General features: G+C 34.4%; 1 protein-coding gene across 1 annotated transcript; it reads right to left on the bottom strand.

Moving 5' to 3' along the window:
* Positions 1-1,916: 1,916 nt before the first annotated feature.
* Positions 1,917-19,147, bottom strand: LOC149409503 (chymotrypsin-like protease CTRL-1). Its single transcript, XM_089649439.1, has 8 exons — positions 19,133-19,147; positions 17,741-17,903; positions 15,725-15,878; positions 14,788-14,960; positions 8,107-8,381; positions 6,836-6,968; positions 5,347-5,486; positions 1,917-1,991 (listed from the first exon to the last, which is right to left on the bottom strand). Exons 1-8 carry the CDS (start codon positions 19,145-19,147, stop codon positions 1,917-1,919), a joined length of 1,128 nt encoding a protein of 375 aa, XP_089505565.1.
* Between the last annotated feature and the right edge of the window lie 3,193 nt (positions 19,148-22,340).

Genomic DNA, 22,340 nt, shown 5'->3' with positions numbered 1-22,340 from the left:
TTGACAGTCCCGAATTACTTCAATGTATCAATATCCATGTTCCCAAAAAATCATGCCGATATTTCTTACCTTTTTACTTCAATAACACCAGGACACTAGCTTACCAAAATTCTCCGATTCCGAGACTTCACAATCTCGGAAACAAATATTCTGATCTGGGTGATATATTTCATTTGAAAACTAATCAGTATAAATGTTGTATATTCTATCACTTTTATTCTTCTAGACACAAATAGACCTATGTACCCACATAACTTCTCCGCTTCTACTATTTTGTTTTGTTGAATCTTATAAATTCAATTATATGCGTGAGGATTCATTTTCGCCATTATGCTTACATTCTTCTTTATTGTATTAATTTTTAAGTGTTTACTCTGATACAAAATGCTTGTATTTTTTTTAAAAAAAAGCCCACCAGGGCGTGTGATAAATAAATAAATATATTATGTTCAAGTCTTAATAGGCGTAAATAAATAAATAATACCAATGATTATATCAACAGTAGACATCGCGTCCAAACAAGTATGTTTTTAACTTTCTTTAATTGAGGTTTGTAAGTACTTGTGATGCTCAGATTCATACCCATCCCTCATTATGTATTTCTTTCTTAGAACTTACTCTACTGATTCCTTTCCTTAAACAGACCCTCCACTAGTGAATAAAAGCCCGAGTCTTGGGTTTGAAAAATAATGTTTTATAAAATCTAACTATTTTGAAGTTTATTGAAAAATTAAATGTTCAATTTATTATAGAGAGGTAAATAATACATTTTCAAGTTTTTCCTACTGCCCCAACCCTATTTATTTACTAATTCAAATGATAAAATATTCTCCATCTTATTGGGGAAATTGTTATTTACCAAAAACTGTCGTCTTATTTCCTTTGTTAGTATTATTTTATTTAAAAAAAAACACACATCCATTTTTAAATTTAGTATTTTGGAACAACACATTATTATTATGGCTAACCTTTGAGGTGATTCTCGCAAAAAAGGTGTAGCAAAATACAAAAAAATATATGATTAATTAAAGTAGATCCTTTCCTTGCAATTTTAACAAACCGCAAGATGGGAAGATGGTTACAAAATAATGGCGACTATTTTTTGTTTAGGTTTTGCCCTCAATCTAGGGTAAAAAATAATTTAATAAAATAAAATATTTTTGTTTTAAAACCACGAGTTTTTAATAATTTTTAGAACCGATCAGTAATTACTAGTAATAGTTTGTACCCTGAAGATGCTTGAGTAAAGCGAAACCGGTCGGTTCTAAAAATTATTAAAAACTCGTGGTTTTAAAACAAAAATATTTTATTTTATTAAATATGTCAAACCACAAAGTGATTGCTTTCTACAATAATAAAAAATAAATAAATAATAAGAATAAAATACAAATAGCATACCGTACCACCCACACTCCACAGTGCTTTAGTTCAAGTTTTATAAGACGTTTCTACCTATTTATTCTAATCACAAAGAAAACAGATTTTTGTTAGAAATGGAAGTATAAAATTTTAAAGTTCGTCAGAAATACTTTATTGTAACCATTGAAACAAATAACACTTGGTTACTCGGTTCTAAATGCATTTAATTCAAGTTATTTACGTGGGGTACATCGTAGATAATACGAAAAATCAACCCTACCGATTGTCGCTTGCAAGATAGTTCAAAGTTCTTGGTAGTCCAAAGCGACAAAGCCAATTAAAGTTATGCGTTTGGTTTATAGATAAAAAGAGCGCTGAAGATGCTATTAGTATTAGTATGGATGAACAATGTTGGCGACAAAATTTTTATCATTCAAATAATGGCTCGTGATTTATCTTTCTTGCATCTTGGGGGTGTCACAATGTGGGGGTGAATATTAAATAATGGTCAAGGCTAAACCATTATAGCACAATTGTATAAGGTCTAAATACAAGATTTATTCAGATTCTAGTCTCATTCGTCCCATAAACGGCGCATCCCTGTCAAACCCCACATCTTCCAGCAGCTGATCCTGTAAACAGAAATACTCAATCAATCAAGGTCAAATAACAATGACATCAAAAATATTTCAGGTCATAAAACCACATTCGGACAAAGAAATCGTATTTATTTTGCGATGAAACTCCACAACATCCTTCCCCCTGATATAAAGCGAATAGAAAATTTGAATGATTACAAATCAAGAATAAAAATCTGGCTGAAAGAGATTAATGAAAAAACTGAAATTAATAAAAAACTTATTTTTTTCCTCTTTTATTGTTTATAAATACCAACATGTTTCATGAGCAACGCTCACTTCTTCGGGGTTTTTATAATACTAATTATAAATAATAGACATAGACAATGGTGTCAATAGAGAAATAATAGACATAGGCAATGGTGTCAATAGAGAAAAAATAGACATAGACAATGGTGTCATTAAAAAATAATAGACATAGACAATGGCAACAATGAAAAGTTGAGAATGGATAGGGGAAACACCAATTTAAATGAAAACATTCTTGATACAAAAAATATAAGAATAAATTCCTTAAATCATACATATACAAAAATATGAGAAAATATAAAGGGGGGCAGCTGGTGCTTGTCCTGACGAACTGAGTTTCGAGACGCGGCACATTATAACTTAGGCACGCCGATCCATATTATGGGCTGGTTTGGTGGTAAAATGCTAATTACGAGCTAGTCTAGCATGTTGCTTGCTACGCGTCTCTCGGGGAACTGAAGCGTGGGTCTGCTCGCGGGGGGGAGCTTGTCCCTTCCACATCTATTTTTGGCGCCTGGTCCGATGCCAAAAATATACCTGTACAAAAGGATGAGAAAAAGAAAAAATGGAGGAAAATTATGTATTTTGATAATAAAATTTCTAATTTTTCCTGTATTTTATGCAAATGACAAACTCAAAAATTACACAGTAAATAATAAAGATAGATATTCAAAAAAGAAAAAATCTGGAATATATAAATTGAAGTGTAATGATTGTGGTTTCTTTTATATAGGTAAAACTTCGAGAAACTTTGAAATAAGGATTAAAGAACATGAAATCTTTAAACAATAACAGTTTCTCGGAGTTTGCCAACCATTTGTTGGAAACTAGTCATACCTTTAACTTCAATAGTGGAATAGAATTAATAAATTGTAATGTCAATGGCATTCATTTGGATAAACTAGAAATTTTAGAGATTAGAAAGAGTGTGAATGCAAAATTGAATATTATTAACAATCAAAAATTATTTTTAAATGACCCAATATTAAACCTATTCCTTTTGTAAATTGTTCCATATTGCCTCTCTTTCCCCTATCTATTCTCATCTTTTCATTGTTGCCATTGTCTATGTCTGTTATTTTTTATTGATACCATTGTCTATGTCTATTATTTCTCTATTGACACCATTGTCTATGTCTATTATTTTTTAGTGACACCATTGTCTATGTCTATTTTTTCTCTATTGACACCATTGTCTTTGTCTATTATTTATAATTAGTATTATTAAAACCCTGAAGAAGTGAGCGTTGCTCATGAAACATGTTGGTATTTATAAACAATAAAAGTGGTAAAAACTAAGTATTTTATTAATATCAATTAAAATGGTGCCACAAAATAAGTTTGCTGTGTTAGAAGAAATAAAAAAAAAACATTAAAAACGACATAGAAAACTAATAAAACAGAAATGAATAAATTCAATCCGCCTCAACACAGGAGAGGAGGACCATGAAATATAATTTAATATACATATATTTAACATCGTATTATATTTACATATATGTACAGTGTTTTTCTTCTTTCATCGGGGGTTATGGGTTAGGTTTATCTTGCGGCGGATACGATAACCCATCTGGTAAACGCATGCGTTTGAGAAACTAGAAGGGGGCCTATTGATCTCTCCAGCAGGTCTTTCTCTGGACACATCGCTGTGCGCAGCATTGGGATGGATGGATTCATATGTCCATCCCTCCTGGACAGATTGACCCACCCCTCATACCTTTTTCCTTCCCAGAACTTTCTTTCATTTCTTTCCATAAAAAGACCCTTCACACAGCATCTCCAAAGACGACATAAGCCCTGAGGGGTTACCCCTGAGATAATATGAAAAAATTAGATTAATTTATTTTCAAATAATTGTAATTTCTCACGAAGGGGGGCATTTTTTCCAAAGATTATGTATCGCGTTTTTGACACGCTCCACGATTTTGTTTGGATTTTTCATAGTAATGTATTATAGATAATTGTATATTTAAGAAGATAAATAAATAAATAAAAATAGTATGAATGCATGTAGGATAACGAAAGATTTTTTAAATATTTATCTTGAGGGATCAGTAGGATTTATAGGCCCTGTTAGGAGTTCTACCGAGCCGAACCCTCTGATATGAAAATATCTGGAGTCGGTGAATTATTTTCCCATTTGATCTCTGGTGAGTTGACGGGTTGTTCTTGTATTGTTTTGTATTTATTATGCTTATATAATGCACTTGCATAATGTTGATTGACTAGTTGATCATTTGTGGAAAAGTGTGTGGAAGGGTTTAGTTTTTCCTATGGGGAAGATTTAACCCGGACATAAAATCGGAAAAGAAATTAATAAATCTAAACAAAACATGAAACAGATCACAGAAATATAAAAAGGTAACTGACTCAACTGGGAATTAAACATCAGATCTCTGTTTTACTGGGACAACGCCTCTAACCACTCGGCATTTAAGACCTTATTATATTTTTAAATAATTAATAAGTGGTAAGGAATTTGTTTGTAACTTAAATAGTGTCCCGTTTAAAAATATCCGATTTTTATTTATATAAAGCCGCGTGCCCACCGACAAGATTACCACAAACATAAAACCAAATTTTAGTGCAAACATAAAACATACGTATCTGTAAGACAAGAGATCCTGGGTTCGATTCCTGGTTATGACCGTTATCTTTTTATTGTCTGTGTCTTGTTCTTATTTCATGTTTCGTATGGATTCATTTGTACTGTCTTATTTACGTCATCTTTGGCGATGCTTTGTTGGAGGTTATGTAGGAGAGAAAGGCGATGGGTCAAGAGATATCAGTTGCAGAGGTCAAAAGGTCTCCCCAAACCAACCTCTCTCGATCCAGTAGCTAGTCGGTAGGCGCATCCTGAACACACCTCCCCCGATGAACCCATGCACTCCTGCTATTCACCAAACGTAGCGAACCACTTGGAGTGACCTATGGCAGAGGTGTTGGTTATCCAATATAGTAAATTCAAGAAGACTTACCTTGTCAAACTAATTTAATAAGAATCTTCTTCTTCTTCTTCTTCAGGTTCAGGTTCAGATAGTGCAATAATGCCAGTAATCCAAAAATTATAGTCGGGGTGCGTCACATCGGTAAATATCACATGTTCGTTCAGGTCACACGTGTTTTCAGCAGATTTAACGCCAAAAGACAAGATTCCCTTCAGTTCCCAGTGAGAGTTTCTAAAGAAGAACATTTCTGCACCGGAGTCCAAGCTACAGATACCGGAGCGTCCATCACCTCCTGTAAACGAATTAAATAACTTTATTATAAACGATTTTAAAATTGCGAAAAGCAATTTGTGCGTTGGTTGTTATATTATATCTTGATTATATTATTTTTTATTTATTTTTTATTTTATTGAAACATATAAACAAGGTTACAATTTTTTAACAATATAAACACCAATATATCAATCACTCTCCTAATAAAGCAGCTGCTTGTGTTTAGGAGAGGACAACAAAAATATTTTTACATTTGTTTAAATTAAACAAAAAATATTAGTAATAAAACAAAAAATAACACAAAAAATAACAATAAAAGTAATAAAAATATAGGTTAGTTAATAAATGATTCAAAGAATTTAAAAGGCTTAAACATATTTCTAAACAATACGTAAAGTTATGAGGTGGTACAAGAGTATTTTAATTTAATTTTTTTTTTATATTTTTCGTAGTTTTCTTCCGATCGTATATCAAGGGGTTATTTATTAAATAATTTTACACCCTTGAATATATAGTGATGTTGTGCTGTTGTGGTTCGTGCTAGTGGCACGGTTAGTCCTCCAACAGATATTATTCTTTTGCTAATATTCAATTGTGGTAAATTATTTTTACTAAAGAAATCTTTATGTATTTGTAGAAGTGCAATTTTGTAATAAATTTTTGTAAGTGGGGGAACCGGGAAATCTTGAAAAACATTTATAGTTGGGTAGTAATATGGCTTTTTTAAGATGATTTTTATTAGTATTTTTTGAATAGTTTCCAGTGAGAGTAGGGATGATTTATATGCACCCTTATTATTATATTTAAATGTTGAATGATTTTCTCGGTTTAACTTCTACGCCATCTTCGTTAAAGCCATCTTCAGACTGGTATAAATTATTCTTAGTCTACGGTTAATATACGTAACATATGTGGGAGGGAGAGGTGTAGTCTACATGGTTTTTAATCAATTATATTAATTAGTGATATAATTGATTAATTAATTATATTATTGATCAAAAACCCTTGTAGACCACCTCTCTCCCTCCCCCATATGTTACGTATATTAACCGTAGACTAAGAATTAGGGCACTAGCCTAGTATGGTAGTTAAAAAAATGTAACATGTAAACATTTATTAAATAATAAAAAAAAATTAAAAAAATAGTACCAGTCTGAAGATGGCTTTAACGAGCTGAAACCGGTCGTAATAATTACCGTAGTAAAATTAAATTAAAGTTCAAAAAAGTTTCATATTTGTTTTATTATAATATATTATGTGAATTTTAGTTTGTATATTCCTCTCCCCTGAGAAATCACTAAAAAAAACGGTAAACACTATCATGTTATCTTGGGAAACTTACTTGATAAAAGTATAAAACAAACGTACTAGCACAATATTGCTTGCCTTCGATAATATTTGCAAAGTGTTTGTGAGACTCTGTGCAAGAGTTAAACGGGACAATGGGCAACTTTACAAGTTGCGGATCATTGTCATCTTCTCCCTTTTCCCAGGCAACCACCTGCAATACATGAAAGTTAATATTGTTAACCCTAGAAAGATAATACGTCCGCGGGATGTAGACGGCTTTAAAAGATTGCTGTCTCGTTTTAATTACAACACGTAGCGTCTTGTCAGTGTCAGCCAATTCAGTCGTCAGCCGGAGCTAACGTAGGACGTGGCTATATACCTAGATATGGATATATCCTACTACAGTCGATCGACAAAGTCAATAACTCGTCTTTGTTCCCAAGTATAACTATACTATTATAGTCATATAAAAAGACTGATAAGCATTTAGTAATAGTGAATATTGCCAAAAATAACAAATCAAGACTAATAGTTATATAAAATGGACCTATTACAAAAATGAAACATTTTTTGTTGATTTAAAAGATTTTTTTTATGTTTCGAGGTAAATTTTTTTCTTATTCATAAATATAAGTACAAAATATGGGTTTATTTCATTACAATAATACATAAAATAATTATGTATTATAATAAACGTAAAACCTAAAATATACCTAAAAATAAATATATAATTCACACTTTATATAAGTGTCGTTGGATACGTCTCTGGGACGTATTATTATCTTTAAAACCATTCGGTATGTGATTATATTTCAAGGGTTAAAGAATTTCCTTAAACCCCTCCTGTAGAGATGAAGTGCATATGTAGGGTTTTAGGGTGTGTGATGACTCACTACTAAGTTGGTAGCAGGCAAACGTTGCGGTATCAAATTTACCGACGTCTACAGGCAGTGGCCAGTGACCATCTTCATGATGGCATTTTTTGTACTCATCAAAAATGCCAAAAATGAGTAAAAAAACTGCCAACACGTTTGTTTTATGCATAGTTTGATATTATTTTATTTTTCGACCGAATATTATAAGAACCGTCGTAAACCGTATTCCGAATTTCTGACAAATCATAATATACTTGTTAAATATGACAGCATTTTAACTTCTTGATAAAATATAAGTTATTTTGAATATATCGGGAACACGTGTTCTTTTCCTGATAAATATCAAGACGCGACCATAAGCAGATCGCATGTGATGGTGAGTAAGTCAAAGGTCGATCAAGTTGACGCTGCCAGGTCACATCTAATGTCACGAATGTCTAATGTCAATTATTATTATATATTAATATTACTTACTGAACCTCTTTCCCTAGTAATTTTCAGCAAGTCCCTGGCACCCGACCATAAGCACACGGGGATGATGGAGTGTGAGTATTTAACAGGTCTATCGGTCACCAAGGCCGCCAGGTCATGTATAGGTGGGCTGGTCACTTTATGGACTCCGGGTAACTCTATGCTTCGAACGTTTCTCTGGACAGTCTCTATTTTGTTAATTCTGTCGTAAACTCCGAATTCTAGTAACATATCCTTTGCTTCTCTTTTATTCGTTCCATCGTGGACGCATTGAGCCACTGAAACATATATTTTTGATGTGTGATAGTTTGTCAAATAAGGATAGTTATTGACAGTCGTGGTACAAATAATATAAGTAAGAAAGAAAATAAAAATGATAAGATATGGCGTTTTATACCAACAACAATTTAGGTAAATTTTTAGTCAATTCTAAAGATAAAGATGACACACTTAGTCATGCAGGAATTAAAAAATTAAATTGTAACAATTGTCCAGCGTTTTATATCGGGAAGACAATGCGCAATGTCAACATTAGGATTAAAGAACATCTTAGATGCCTAAATAGCAATGGCTTTTCAGAGATTGCCAATCATCTTATTGAAAAAGATCATACCTTCAATAAAAGCACCGGTGCTAAGATTCTCCATAGAAAAGACCATAGTAACAAATTGAATAACCTAGAAGCACTAGAAATTAAGAAAGCCACTAAAACCAAAAGTTTAATTCTGAATAATCAATTAGATTTGTCAAAAAGCCCAATACTGGGAATATTCCCTGTAAACTGTAAAATTCCCAGTATCCCTTAATCACCTTACAATTATTAATGCCTATTCTCTATTATTATAATATTTATATACACTAATTGTTTTCTTTTAATATATTGTTGTTTCATTTTGGTTTTACTTTCTATCTCCCTCTGTATGTATATATAATGACACATTTTGTATTATTGATTAGTTTAATTTTGTACCCTGACGATGCTCGAGTGTAGCGAAACCGGTCGGTCTTAAAATTAATAAAAATTCGTGGTTTTAAACAAAAAAATATTGTTTTTATTTCATTAAAATGTTAAACCACAAAGTGATTGCTTTCTACCAAAATATAAAAAAAGATAAGATAAGCGATATAATATAAGCAAATAAAACAAAAGTAAATAAAATCAAATGAAGAAGAAAAAGAAAAGTTATTATTCAGAGGCCTGGTTAAAATGTGCATTGCTGAAGTGTATAATAAGTACAGCATTATACTTCAACAGAGGCATATAGGCATAGACACATCAGCTAGCGTAGAATATGAGTTACCAACGATGTGTAATGGCCAAAAGTTATCATCATCAATTGTTAGAGATTTGCACCATACCAAGGGGAGTGTATTTTGTAAATTAGCTGCGCACTGTAAATTTGAAACTTGGAAGAATGCAGTAGTACGCCCTTGGGAATTGAAATTGAGCTTAGCTTCGTCGTGTTTATTGATAAGAATGATGGGCCAAATTCAATAGTTCTTAATACCCGGTAAATTCAACGCAGAAAACCATTTAAGATTATACAGTAATATTAGCTCTTCGAGGATTAGAGCTGTCAACGTGGTATCGCATCTATACATCCTCAAGCACACACTTTACCACAGACTTCGATTATATATCTTCCCTTATAATGGACACTGTAATGCTCTCCAAAAAGTTGACTAAAGAAGGAGGTAGCGTAACAGAACACAGTACCAAAAAATTAATCACTATAGGTATATTATACGTTAAATATAATATACCTATAGTGATTAATTATAGGTATATTATATTATAATTATACGTATATAACTATACGTTAAAACACTACTAAACTAAATTTTTGACAAAAAAAATAAATTTCAACTAACTAACTAACTAACTAACCATCACGCCGTTTCCCCGCAGGGGTAGGCAGAGAGGACGGACCGCCAAACAACTCTGTCTTGGCACACACTCCTTGCCTCATTCACATTCATACATCGTCTCATACATACTCTTCTATTGTTCTGACTCTTGACATGGCCCGACTCAAGTATCTGATTCACTTGGTCGTGCCATGTCTTCCTCGGGCGCCCCCGACTTCTGCTACCATTCACATTTGCATCGTATATTCTCCTTACACTCCTTTCTTCGCTCATTCGCTCTACATGCCCAAACCATCTAAGCGTCCCTTTCTTGATCTTACTCATTACGCTTACATCAGCCTTGCACTCTTTGCGGATATCCACATTCCTCACACGATCATACATGGTTTTACCACACATACGCCTCAGGGATCTCATTTCAACAGCATTCAATCTACTTTCATCCTTTCTTTGCCAGTTCCATGCCTCACTTCCGTGCATCAGGGTAGGTACCAGCACTCCATTGTGGACTGCTAACTTCGCTTCTTTGGACAATTTTTTGTTAGCGCCAACTGCGTTCAGTCCTCCATTAATGGAGTTACCTGCATTTACTCTTCTTTCAATATCTCTGTCAGCCTTCCCATCACTCGTAAACATGCTTCCTAAATACACAAATTCATCCACCTGCTCCAAGTATTCCTCATTCACAGCTATATTACACACTGTTTTCGTACTTTCTCTTTCAAACACCATTACTTTAGACTTACTTACATTCATCATTAACTCATTCTTCACGCATACTTCGTTCATCCTAGACACGAGAGACTGCAGATCATCCATACTATTAGCAATCAGCACCGCATCATCAGCATACAACAGGCAACATACTTTCAGATTACTCAAATTCGCGCCCAATCCCACATCTTTCAATTCTTGCATACAATTATCCATGTATAGATTGAATAACCACGGTGACATTACGCAGCCTTGTTTAACACCTTTTGTGATATCAAACCACCCCGTAAAACCACCGTTCACCCTAACACATGCAACGCTTCCCTCATATAGAGACGCAATTGCCTGAGTTAGATTCGCATTCACTCCATACTTGGACAACACCTTCCATAGCTTTTTCCTGTCGACTCGGTCGTATGCTTTTTGTAGATCTACAAAGGCACAGAAAAGTTTCTGGTTTTTTGCCAGAAACTTCTCGGTGAGCATACGCAATGAGAAGATCTGGTCCATGCACCCCCTTCCACTCATAAAAGCACCTTGCACATCCCATATTTTATCCTTTGTTTCCTTTCTTACCCTTTCAATCAAAATTCTACCATACAGCTTGCCAACTGAACTTAGCAGGCTAATAGCCCTATGATTCCCACATTCCATACGTGACCCTTTACCTTTGTATAATGGCATGATCACTGCTCTTCTCCAATCTAAAGGCGTGTAACCTTCCTTTAAACATTGGTTAAAAAGATTGCACAACCATGTGAGAATTATACGGCTACCTCCTTTAAAATATTCAGCAGCAATATTGTCGAAACCGACAGCCTTACCATTCTTCATACACTTAATTGATCTTTCTATCTCATCCATGCTAATTTCGGTAACATTCAGTCCATCATCGTTCATATCTGATTCGCCGCTAGAATCACTGTCACTCACTTCGCTTTCAAAGACTTCCTCGAAATACTTCATCCATCTCTCTTTTATTTTTTCCTCATTCGTCAACATTTTTCCATTTTTCGATTTTATTACTTTCATGCTTCCGGTTTCAGGGCCACACCGGGACCTTTTGACTTCCTTCCAAAACAACTTAATGTTTTCTTGGAAATGGTTTGTCATTTTCATTCCTTCTTCCTCTTCCAGGCGTTTCTTTCGTTCTTTCACTCCAACTCTTACTTTTTTCTTACATTCCTTATATACTTCTTTCGCTCGATCCTTCTCTTCGCTGGAAGCACTGCCAGCCGCAATCAGACATAACCATGCTTTCTTCTTCTCTGAGACCAGTGCTTTAATATCATCATCCCACCATGCATCACCTTTCTTTCTACCTTGCGTACTTATTCCACACACCTCTCTAGCAGATTCACAAAGACTCACTTTTATGTGGTTCCATGTTTCGTCTATGCTTAGACCATCCATTTTTTTCTCATTCAATCTCATCTCTGCACAATTCACATACTTACTCCTCTCATTATCGTTTTGTAGTTTTTCTATTTTGATTCTTGTTGGAGTTAGTACCGTTTTCACTTTAGAGCGCCAACCGCGAAAGAGGTTTACTCTCGACACCACCAGAAAGTGGTCAGTTTCAACCTCTGCCCCTCTGAAAACTCTCGTGTCCTCGGTAACGGCTCTCAACCTAGAGTCAATTACTACAAAATCGATAATTGACCTCTCATTTCCTCTTTCCCACGTATATTGGTGGATACCTTTATGATCGAAAAAAGTATTGGACACAAAAAGGTTCCACTCTAAACATACTTCAAGTATTCTGTTCCCGTTGTCATTCGTTCTTTTATCCCCAAACATACCTAAGGCCGATTCAAATCCGTCACGTCTAATTCCTACCCACCCATTCAAATCGCCTGCCATTATAATCCTTTCATTAATATTTTTCAGTCTCATCACATCATTCACACCAGTCCAAAAATCATCTTTCTCTTCGTCACTCTCAGAATTGACAGGGGCATAACAAACAACAAGAAACACCCTTGTCAAACCGATTTTGAACCTAATCCACATTATTCTCGGACTTACACATTCATACTGCAACATACATTTAATCATTCTGGGAGACAGTAGTGCTGCAACACCCTGACACGCCCTCTCTGTATCTGGTCTCCCAGACCAAATGACGAGCCTATCGTTATGCTGCATTGTACCGCTCCCTTTTTTCATACTCTCTGTTACACAAAGTATGTCCAAACATTTGCTAACCATCGTGTCACACAATTCATTCATCTTTCTTTCCATACCTCCTCTAATATTCCACGTACCAATTCGACATTGTTCGAGTTCCTTCCTCCTCTTTGCGCCACCGAAGGGTTGGCGATGTGATGGATAGCGAGCCTCATCGACACCTGTGTCGGCCATTCCCTTCTACAAACTGCTTATCTAGTCTAACATAATGATACTTAGGTATAAATCACTAACATACAAATTAGTATAATATTTAACATAATCCTAACGCCATCAAAACTATTCCAGATGTCCAAATGAAAAAAACTTAATTCTAAAACAAAAAGTATTATAATCACTATAACAATACACTAATCACTGCATAATTGTTTGTACTAGTTCATATTGGCAGAAGACAAAAGACGCGGCTTCATTTTGATTTCGTCCTTCCTAGGGCGTAGGGGCACGGGGCGGTGCAGCGGGGGTGTAGAAATTGCCAGATGATTGTTTTTTATGGGTCATCTTGTAGGGGCGATGGTCGTGAGCGAATCAGTGACCGACCCACGGACAGGTCGTATAGCCGACAGACGTCTATAACGGAGCCGGTAAAGGTAACGGCAAGCATGGTGGCGGCAGCGGGGGTGGAAATATCGGTATGTGACGGTCGATGAGGTCTCCACATCTGGTAGAAATTATCAAATGCCAAACTCGGGCTCACTGACACTGCATTTTTTTTGCGGCACCGGGGGTTGACGTATCGGTACGGGGTGACGAGAGACACGGGTAGGTTGCTGCGACCGCCGATGAGATGTCCACATCTGGTAAAAATTCCGGACTCGGGCTCACAAACACTGAATTACACTATCCCTTGGGATAAACAATCTTGCTAATTATTCTTAAACTCGTAATTCTTCCACACCTGTCACCGTAAAATTATTATATCTGCACTAACGTAACTGACAGACAATAAGGCACATTTACGTGTATTTTTAACGGCGGAATATATTAAATATCCCTATAAATTAGGGAAGGATAGTGAGACCGACGAAGAACACGTCAGGCTGTCCCGAGAGCCCGACCTAAATTTCAACATACACAAAATAACACTAACAGACCAGTTAGACAAGCGTACAAAGAAAACATAAAAACTCCGACAGTAAATTCAAGCTTTGGACAAAGACACTACCAATACCATGCAATAAAAGCTTTCAACAGTTTAAAACTTGAAATTAAAATTGAGGAAAGTAAAAATAAATTCACACACAAAATTACAAAATGGATTAAAGAACAAAAAGACAATATTACCAAAATTTCATAGCATAAAATACAAATGAAACCTTCACGTAACACACAAAACCAATATAAACACACATCACTCACAAACACACAAGATTATTTTCAATGTATTTTTTTTAAAATTTTAAATATATTATTATGTATTATGTATTTTTAATTTTAAATGTATTATTTTCTCATTAAATGTATTATGTAGTTTATATTTCATATTATAAAATGAAGGCCTCAGCACGGGCAAGCCACCCAGTGAGGCCTACATTACTGGAAAACCTGAATTGTAAAAAATATTGTACCCAATAAAAAAAAATAAAAAATAAAATATCTTCCTGGACTAAATTGCACACATCAAAATTAATAGAAAAGTGATAATGCGGTAAATATAACATAAAAAGTTAGTTACTTTAGGTTGGGTCTTTGGGCTGGGGAATGAATGAAACAGTTTATTTTCAATGAAAAAGCAAAGAACAACTCGAGAAGTCGATTTGTACGATTTGGTACTTGGAACGTTACTAGCTTTGTTAAGTCAGGTGCATCCATTCTACTATTAACTAGTTCGATAGTGAACACATTATATCGTGATAATGTATTAAGCGATTCAAACCCTGATTTAGTTACTCCTTTTAGTTAGTAGGTTACCTGTTATGACGACACTGGGGGAGACGAGAGTGCCGGTACACAAGTATTCTCTACCCCTTTTGAGGTTTACCGTCACCAGCAAGGGCCAGTCTCCAGGTGCCGTCTGCATTCCTCCCACCACGAAGGGCCTTGAGATCATTGGCTTTCCACAGGGGTTTGAGGATCCACTGGATCTAAAATTGCGAAAAACCACTATTTTAATGTGGACAAGGAACACGAACGACTCGGTAGCCGAAAGGTTACGATTCCTGATTCGGAACGCGTAACTCGGTAGCCGAAAGGTTTTGATTCTTGACTCGGAACGCGTAACTCGGTAGCCGAAAAGTTTTGATTCCTGACTCGGGACGCGTAATTTGGTAGCCGAAAGGTTTAGATTTCTCACTCGGGACGCATAAGTCGGTAGCTGAAAGGTTTAGATTCCTGACTCGGGACGCGTAACTCGGTAGCCAAAAGGTTTAGATTCCTGACTCGGGACGCGTAACTCGGTAGCCAAAAGGTTTAGATTTCCGACTCGGGACGCGGGCTCGAAATCCAGCTCATGGTTATAAAATTTATTTATGTATTTTGTTTCATATTTTATTTTATTAAATTTATGAATCAAATTGTTGTATGAGATATACTTTGTAAAATATGATAAACCAATTATTTGGTCGATGTCCTGGCAGATCCGCGTGTTTCGGCACAGAATTTGCACATGGCGCTTGGGGAATTCGGGCGGACGAGCAGGCATCAGGAATACACGCGCGGACATCCATACTCTTTGGGCGGACACGTGGGCAGGTATTAGGAATACACGGGTGGAAACGTGAGCAGGCATCAGGAATACACGGGCAGACACGTGATCAGGCATCAGGAATACATAGGCGGACACGTGAGCAGGCATCAGGAATTCAATAATACCGCTATAAAAATGTGTACATAAATCTAGTCAACTAACCTGTGTTTACGTGTATTTTCAATGAGTTTTGGCATATTGTACGATATCGGTAAATGGAGGGGATTGTTGTTTGACTGTGAGCCCGCGGCAGCCACCAGTGTTGTCTCCAGCTTTGTGTCTTCAATATACTCCTTCGTGAGCCCGCTGAAGGTTTCTGTTTCAAGATGTTTCAAGATAAGATCATTATTAATGGCTTAAAACATGGCTTTGTAGCTAAACGATCCACAAACACTAATTTAATCGAGTATATGGACTTTCTGTGTAAATCAATGAATAATAAAACACAAGCAGATGCCGTATACACCGATTTCAGTAAGGCTTTCGACAAAGTTAGTCACCCTATCTTAATGAATAAACTGGATAAAATCGGCATACACGGAAATCTGCTTCGTTGGTTAGAATCATATTTATCAAATAGAAGTCAATTAGTTACTGTTAACGGTTTTGACTCTTCCTCAATATTAGTTACGTCGGGCGTTCCACAAGGATCACACCTTGGACCCTTGCTTTTCTTAATCTTCATCAACGACCTTACATGTAAACTCCACTGTAATTTTTCTCTATACGCTGACGACCTCAAGATATATAAAGCAATTAAATCTATGGAAGATTGTGAACTCTTACAACAAGACCTTAACACATTATCTGCCTGGTGTATTGACAATGAAATGGAATTGAATATAGCTAAGTGCAAAGTTATAAATTTCACCAAGAACACCAACAAAACTCTATACTCATATAGCATATGTGGTCACAATCTGGAAACAGTTGAATCGATCAAAGATTTAGGAATTATATTCGACAACAAACTAACGTTCAACCAACACATAGAATACACTGTAAATAAATCAAATAAAGTACTAGGTTTTATTGTAAGATCAACTAAACTGTTCAAGAACTCTAATAGCCTAATAATTCTATTCAATTCGTTAATCCGTAGTGTTCTTGAGTACGGGTCAACAGTCTGGAATCCACATTACACGACACAGATATTCCGACTTGAATCTGTCCAAAGAAAATTTACACGGATTTTGTCTTATCGATCAGGTGTCTACCATCTTCTAAATGGGTATGAACAAAGACTTACATATTTCAAATTAGAGAGTTTAGTTAAAAGACGAAATATAAATGACCTCTTAATGCTTTACAAAATTGTGAATAATCGTGTTAATAGTAACTTAGTCAATCAAATCACTTTTTACGCTAGGCCCAAATATACTAGAAATATGAACATATTTTGGACCGAAATTTTTGCCAATAACACTGGATATTTTAATCCTATGTCTAGAATGTCTCGATCATACAATGATCTTGCTAATATACACACTGTCATAGATATTTTTGCAAATAATATAACGTGTTTCAAGAAATATCTCCACGATTTCTGTACTTAAAAAAAAAAGAAAAATAAATAAATAAAAAACTTGTTTAGTGGTTTAGAATTTTTTTTTAATATGTACTCTTTAAATTTTTCTACTTATTATGTGCTTCAATCTTTGTAATTAAGTTTTATGTTTTTTATAATAAATACTGTTATTGTTTTACATGTTTGCTTATGTGAATGTGCAAATGTGATGCTGCAGACACATTAGTCTAGGGATATTTATAATTGTACTTTTTTATTTTATAAACCATAATTAATGTTTTCATAAATATCCTGTTTGTGTCTCGAATAAATAAATAAATAAATAATCAATATGCAGACATATGGAAAAAGGCAGATTTGGGGATGATGTGTGCAGGGTTTTTTAAAGAAAGAAAGGAGAGGAAGATTGGAGAAGGAAAAGGACGTTTGAATTCTGTCATGCTGGAGAGATAAAAAAATCTCGCTAAAGCAGTCTCTCCCGATTTGACCCGCCACGCAGTAGGTGTGCGAATGCATCCGATGCCGAGACGTATACAATCTTCACCCCGTGAACCCGCCTGCTAAGAACCACTTGGGATGACCTATGGCAGAAGTGTTGGTTAGCCAATGAATGTTTGTTATTTCCATGGTCAAAAATAAATAATAATTACCTTCTGGCCCCTCGCAGAGAATCTGGGAGTCATACTTGATCAGAGTGACCTTTGGTACAGTTCTCCCAAATTGCACTGTGTATTTGATAGGTTGGCCATTCCTTACTTTTTCAATCGAATCTTTCTCATCTTGCGAAACGAGCTCTCCGTGATCTGCAGAAGTCTGAAATCACAAAAGAACATCATCAGTCAATGTGCTGTTCTTAACCTGATTCATTACATTTATAACAGTCTTTCACTACGGTTATTCTTGGTTTTACTATAGAGTAAAAGAGTCGCACAATTCTGTTACACCCTCTGTAAGTATACAAAAGAATCTCGCATTCAGTCTACTATGATACTTTTAGCGTTGGTATCAGCTTTACATTGTGTACTGCTAATCCTGGTTCTTCTGAGTTTTTTGCATTCCACTTCTTCCAATATCGCGTTTTTCGTTAAAATATTTCTCAAATATATGTGAACATTTTCCTTAAAAACTTTCCTCATAAACTCGGTCCGAAAGAAATTAAATCCGGCATTAATTCACTTTTTGTGCGTCACGTGAAGATAAGGAGTTGACATTTACGTGTGTGTATATCCGTCGTGAAATTTCAAAGGTCATTTTAATTCATTTCAAAAATGTACAAATCTTTGAATAATTTTCAAATATATTTTTTGATTACTCGATTGACCTCAAATATAAATCTTCCGGGAAAAAAATAAATGTCGCCGACTTGAATTGAACCCGCACCTTCTGATTGCTGGTCAGGAATACGCAACCACTATGCTACTACGGCTTATTTTCACTAGTATTTCATTCAAAAATTATAATGTCTTTTATTTTTTCCACATGAAAACAACCATCTTTATGTATATAGGAACAATATTGTTAAATACTTAAGGCGATGCACTACATAGTAATGCAAAATCATGTGTTTTTGGTTTGAAAATTTGGTCGCCTAGAAATGTTTCAGATGCTTTAATTAAATACTGCCAGTAGAATACATCTTGGCCTTTGAAATAATCGAGTATTTTTTAGATAAGTCTTTTTATAAGCCCATAAAAAAATAATGTATAAGGCCTATGAAAACTGCCTTAAAGTTCAAAATCTCCTACTTACGAACCAATTTTCGGTTATAATTTTATTGTATAATGTGGAAAATTAAGCTATTTATAAAATGATCGGAAAAAAAATAAATATTTATGCCTGAACATCCACAAAATAAAATAAAAGGCACTTTTTCACAAGACTTAAAATATTACACGACGTAGTGCATCGCCTTAGTTCCTCAATTCGTCGAGATATATAATTATCTATTTCACAATACTTACTCTCTGGGAATAAATCTTTGAACGAAGATAATTCCTTGAAGTATTATCTACATATATAATTATCCACTTCACAATACTAACTCTCTGGGAATACATCTCTGAACGAGGATAATTCCTTGAAGTGTGATCTACTCGTACATATATAATAATCCATTTCACAATACTAACTCGCTGTAAACTGATTTCGGAGATGTAAATATCTTTTGACTCCTAGGCCCAGAAAGGGCAATGCAATTATCGTTTATCTCTTCAAATAATAGTTAATTGTTGACTGGGTGCAGCGAAGTTCTCTTTAAAATATACTGTTAAATAATAAATAATTCCTTCCAACCAGTTTCGCTTTAACCAGGCTTTATCAGTGAATATAAATAATTTATTATATGACGTCATGATACCAGGCATACCACTGATTTTACTAACGTTAATCCAAATAAAAATTAAAATAAATAAATAAAATCTTATTTCTGCTTACATGGTTTTTGGTTGTCTTCAAAGACAACAGCAATGTCCATATGTGACCCAATAGTGACGTTGGGTATTTGCAGTTCTCCGAATAATACTCCAGTATCATCTCGCTTGTAACTGAAGACATCGGGGCATGGAGATATCTGTCCCAGAGCTGCGGGTGGAAAAACCAATATCAGGGCGGTAAACACCGCCCCCACCCACCAAAACTGTGATCGCTTCATCCTTAAACTTCGCCCTTCGAGTTTACAAACTATTCAAAATTCAAAATTCAAAAAAAATATTTATTGCACAAAAAGAGTACAAAGGGTATTCACTTAAAGCTGCACGGTTACAAACGACTACGTCCCACCGAACCTTGTTTCGGAATCACAACGAATAATCGAGCTAAAACAGATTATATAATGAAAAAATATTCGCTTATTATCGTCACTGATAAAACGTGTTTTTTTTTAATATTTCGACTTATTATTCCTAGCTGCGGAATTTCAAAAATGCAAATTTTCGCCTAGGAAGCGGCTCATTTTTCGGACAATGTTACAAATTGCCGCTCCTCCGTTTAACATTACATCTTTTCTATATCTGAACTTTAATTTAATCTTTTACGTAGTTATGAAATTTGCCCATTAAGTTTGTAAGCGCTAGAAATCACAAATACAAACGAAGACCCTACGCAGAAATGTCCCTCAATGTCCGTACTGCAAGCCGTATCGAACTTACCCCGCCCAAAAGTCCATTAAATTAATAAACTGAATTGAATTGAATTAAACTTCATCATTTAATAAATTGTGTCTACGTAATAGGGTGTATCGATTTTTAACTTTTTTTTTGTTTTCAAATTCCAAGTTGAAAAAAAGTTGCTACTAGGTATCACAACTTACCACAAAAAATTTTGGATTTTTAAAAAAATGTTTAGGTCTCCCGCACAAGGCCTAAAGTTTTAATTTTTTTCAAAAAATATCAATTTTTTTTAAATTCTTAAACGTCTTTATCATACTGTCTTCCACATTAAATTGAAATTTCATTTGAGAACTGTAATAACATTTATAAAATTTTCACTAGGCCTATGTAAATACTATACATAACTTTGATTTAAGGTTTTGAAGCCAAGATGAAAGGACGAATACTTAAACAAGTCAGTAAATTTGCAGTAGAACAAGAAAACTGCCACTCATATCGTATGGAAAGTAATCAGAAACATTTTGTACTTAGTTATTATACTAAATTTTATAACATGTTACAACCTTTTATACTTTTGTAATAAACAACAGTTATAGCAAATAACATTAGTTACTTTCAACACCTTTCTCATACAATTTACACCGTCCAACTATCTTTTTTCAGGTATAAAACATATTATATATATATAGTATATAAGTGGTATATATTTTTACTATATGTATATATGAATTATGTATTATATATTATCTCATCTTATGCCTTCTGTAAGAAAAGTACAATTAATTCCGGTGGTTTAAACTAAAAAAAAAAACATGGTTCATATATGTACACAAAATTACAAAACTTCATCAAAATTAACAAACTCTAGGGCTTGTGCGGGAGACCTAAAATCAATTTTTTTATAATAAAAATCGTTTTTTACTTATTTTTATGCCCTAATATTACTGTTTTTTAACTTGGAATAAACACAAAAGTTACGATTTAATTTTTTTAAATTTAAAAAAATTTGATATTTTTTGAAAAAAATTAAAACTTTAGGCCTTATGCGGGAGACCTAAACATTTTTTTAAAAAAACAAAATTTTTTGTGGTAAGTTGTGGTACCTAGTAGAAACTTTTTTTCAACTTGAATTTGAAAACAAAAAAAAGTTAAAAATCGATACACCCTACTACGTAATATCCTGTTGAATTGAAACATTCTACATTTCTGCGTTCACTGTTACATTTTGACTCCTAATGTGGTTTTAATGTCCTTGTTACATTTTGACGCCCTCCGTGGAAGTACCGCTATAATTTTAAAAGCTTAATTCTACTCATTTTTATATTAAGATATAAAAAAACCTCCCTAATCCAAATAAGTTTTTTCACTTCTATGGTAAAATGCTTCTTCTGAAATATTTCTTCCTCTGACAGAAGGTAGATACTGCTGTTTCCCAGTAAATTGCGTCCGTTAGTGTTCTCAGCTGAAAGCAGAGCATAGATACTCGACCCCATGGAATAGCAAAGTTCCATACTCTGACCCTATTCTGATAAAGTGGGATTCAAATATTTAAATTAATACTTTTCGATTCGTATTCAACTTTATATTGTTTTGAGTATGCAAATACGGTTATTAACTGCATTTAAGAATTATCAAAGATCGCTTAAAGCAAGTCAACGAAGTTCCATTGCCAGATGGAACCTTATCTTAAATCACGTGTCATTGTGTTCGTACATGCTAATCTCCGAAACCGCCCAACCGAAATTTAGAAATTTTTCAAATGTAATAACGAAAACATACTAACACCTTTAATGTAAATTTATCTGTCAGCTTCAAAGATATTAGAAGAACGAGATGCGCTATGAGCAGTTCATACTGAGTGGAATTGTTTTTTTAATTTATTTATTGTTTTTATTTTAGTAATTTGTACATTTAAGTTTACAAATGACTAATTAATTATTACATACAAATATACTATGTTTTTTTTCTTGCTTGATGTGGCTCCTACACAACATCTTGAACTTTTCAATTGGGGCAGACTTAAGGTTTTCCGGCAGTGCGTTATAGTATTTCATCCCTTTATATAATATAGTATTCTGGGTATTCGCTTTGTCCTTCTTTGGTAGCCTAATTTGATTGTACGTCCTAGTTTTATGTTTGTGTA

This window comes from Hesperophylax consimilis, chromosome 30, assembly GCF_061612785.1.
Source record: "Hesperophylax consimilis isolate HC1 chromosome 30, BYU_Hcon_1.0, whole genome shotgun sequence".
Lineage (NCBI taxonomy): Eukaryota > Metazoa > Arthropoda > Insecta > Trichoptera > Limnephilidae > Hesperophylax > Hesperophylax consimilis.
The sequence above is the reverse complement of the archived record's forward strand: the minus strand, read 5'-3'. Positions and strand labels throughout refer to the sequence as shown.